This window comes from Numenius arquata, chromosome Z (genome assembly GCF_964106895.1).
Source record: "Numenius arquata chromosome Z, bNumArq3.hap1.1, whole genome shotgun sequence".
In the NCBI taxonomy this organism is placed as follows: Eukaryota; Metazoa; Chordata; class Aves; order Charadriiformes; family Scolopacidae; genus Numenius; species Numenius arquata.
In genome coordinates, this window is record NC_133616.1 from 10059524 (window position 1) to 10062286 (window position 2763).

Here is a 2763-nt window from a genome sequence, read left to right on the forward strand (position 1 = left end):
AAGGAGCAAAGCGCAGGGAGATAGAACGTCAGTCACTGGCTGCATCCCCAGGAGGTGGTGGAGAACGGCAGGCAGAGCCTGGGCACTTCAGTGCAGCATTTCTCTGCCTGCAGTTGACGCAGAGAAGTTGCGGAGAGGTGCTAAAATCCAGCAGGGTGTGTAATTCATGTAAAAACAGATCAGCTCGTGATGTCCTGCTTGTATGCTCAGGTACCAGCCCCTGTCCCCGGCCCCACTCTCCTCCAGGCTCTGGCCTGACTTTCATCCCTTTGCCCTCGCTCTGCGGGACGCAGCGAGGCTGCAGCCAAGGGAGAGTCACGGGAATCCTGGCACAGCCCCGCTCCGAAAAAGCTCAGCCCAGCTGAAGAGGCTGCCGCCACACAGGGCAAAGCCAGCCGGAGCCGCAGAGACAGGGCTGCCAGCGGGAGGAGGGGAGCCACGGCCATTACCACGATTTAACTGTTGGGTTTTTTTTTTTTTTGGTGTGTGTTTATCACCCTGTTTCTGTTTCATGAAATAACACCACAGGTGTGAGCGGCCAGGCTTTGGAAAGGAGACACTGATCCCCTTCGGGCAGCACCTTGGATTTTATGTCCACCAAGTTGGAAAAAAAAATTCAGCAGCAAAGTTTCTAACCAAGGAAACATGGACAGTCGGATTACCCACCGCGTGGGAAAACTCAGAAACGCTGAAAAGGAGGATGCCAAAGAAACATGTTTGCCTGGAAACATCACACCAGAGGAGCAGAAGCCCTCCAAGGAGCTCAGGCCCATGCTCGGCACCATCTTCCTGAGCCTTATCTTGTTCATTGCCGCAGTGGTGGCCTGGTGCTACTACACCATGTCCCTGCAGAAGGCAGAGCGGCTCAAGATGGAGCTGATGGACCTGCGGGCAGAGCTGATGGACCTGCGGGCAGATGGCTTCGTCATCAGGAACCAGCATGGGGAGGTGGTCTTCCGTCTGGCCTTCCGCTCGGGCAGCCTTGACCTGGAGTCGTGCTCCAAGGAGGGCGAGATCTTGAGCTGCACGCGGTCGGGCCGGGGGCCGCTCAACTTCTTCATCCAGACGGTGAAGCCCAAGGACACGGTGATGTGCTACCGCGTGCGCTGGGAGGAGCTGGCGGCCGGCCCAGCAGTGGAGCACACCATGTTCTGGGAGGACGCCCACTGGTACGGGGGCTCGGAGATGAGCACCCAGCACTGGCCCATCCGCCTGGCCGGCTACCAGGAGCCCGTGCCCTACGTGACGAGCGACGTCTACTCCTTCCGCGACAGCTTTGGCGGCATCCTCGAGCGTTACTGGCTTTCCTCCAAGGCGGCGGCCATCAAGATCAATGACTCGGTGCCCTTCCACCTGGGCTTCAACGCCACCGAGCGTGCCCTCTTCTTCCAGGCCCGCTACAAGGACTCGCCCTACAAGCCCCCGCCGGGGCAGCAGCCCTTCCCCGAGCTCAGTTATCGGGTCTGTGTGGGCTCCGATGTCACCTCCATCCACAAGTACATGGTGCGCAGGTACTTCAACAAGCCCTCCAAGATCCCCACCGAGAATGCCTTCCGATACCCCATCTGGTCCACCTGGGCCCTCTACAAAAAAGATATCGACCAGGACAAAGTTCTGCATTTTGCGAGAAACATTAAGAAGTACCGTTTTAACTGCAGCCACATTGAAATTGATGACATGTACACGCAAGCCTATGGGGACTTTGACTTTGACCCCATCAAGTTTCCCAATGTAACGGAGATGTTTGCAAAACTGAGGGAAGATGGGTTCAAGGTCACACTGTGGATTCATCCCTTTGTACACCTAGATTCCTCCAATTTTGAGGGGGGTATTGAGAATCAGCTGTTCATCAAGCAGCCATCAGGACGGCTGCCAGCCATGGTGAAGTGGTGGAATGGCATTGGAGCCATTCTGGACTTCACCAACCCAGCAGCCCGGGACTGGTTCCAGAGCCACCTGCGCCAGCTCCGACACAAGTACGGCATCTCGTCCTTCAAGTTTGATGCGGGCGAGACCAGCTACCTGCCCAAGCAGTTCAGCACCTTCCGCCCACTCTCAGACCCCAGCATCTGGTCACGGCGCTACACAGAGATGGCCATCCCCTTCTACGAGCTGGCTGAGGTGCGGGTAGGCTACCAGTCACAGAACATCTCCTGCTTCTTCCGTATCATTGACCGCGACTCTGTCTGGGGCTACGAGCTTGGCCTTAAGTCCCTCATCCCCACAGTGCTCACCATCAGCATGCTGGGGTACCCTTTTGTGCTGCCAGATATGATTGGAGGAAACTTCCTCCCCAACAAGACAGATGGTGCGGTGGAGATCCCTGACCGGGAGCTGTACATCCGGTGGCTGGAGCTGTCGGCCTTCATGCCCTCCATGCAGTTCTCCATCCCACCCTGGCTCTACGACAAGGAGGTGGTGGAGATTGCGCAGAAGTTCACGGAACTCCACGAGTCACTGGTGGCCCCACTGCTTCTGGAGCTGGCCGGAGAGGTCACCGACACGGGTGACCCCATCATCCGTCCCATCTGGTGGATCTCGCCCCGCGACGAGGCCGCGCACCGGATTGACTCCCAGTTCCTCATTGGGGACACCCTCATGGTGGCCCCTGTCCTGGAGATGGGCAAGCAGGAGCGCGACGTCTACCTGCCGGCGGGCAAGTGGCGCAGCTACAAGGGGGAGTTGTTTGAGAAGACCCCGGTGCTGCTGACGGACTATCCCGTTGACCTGGACGAAGTCGCCTATTTCCTCTGGGTTTCCTAA

General features: G+C 57.8%; 1 protein-coding gene across 1 annotated transcript; it reads left to right on the forward strand.

Annotated features, from left to right (window-relative positions):
• Positions 1-615: 615 nt before the first annotated feature.
• On the forward strand, positions 616-2763 carry LOC141477524 (myogenesis-regulating glycosidase-like). The gene has a single exon (XM_074166730.1). It carries the CDS (start codon positions 646-648, stop codon positions 2761-2763), a length of 2118 nt encoding a protein of 705 aa, XP_074022831.1. The 5' UTR covers positions 616-645.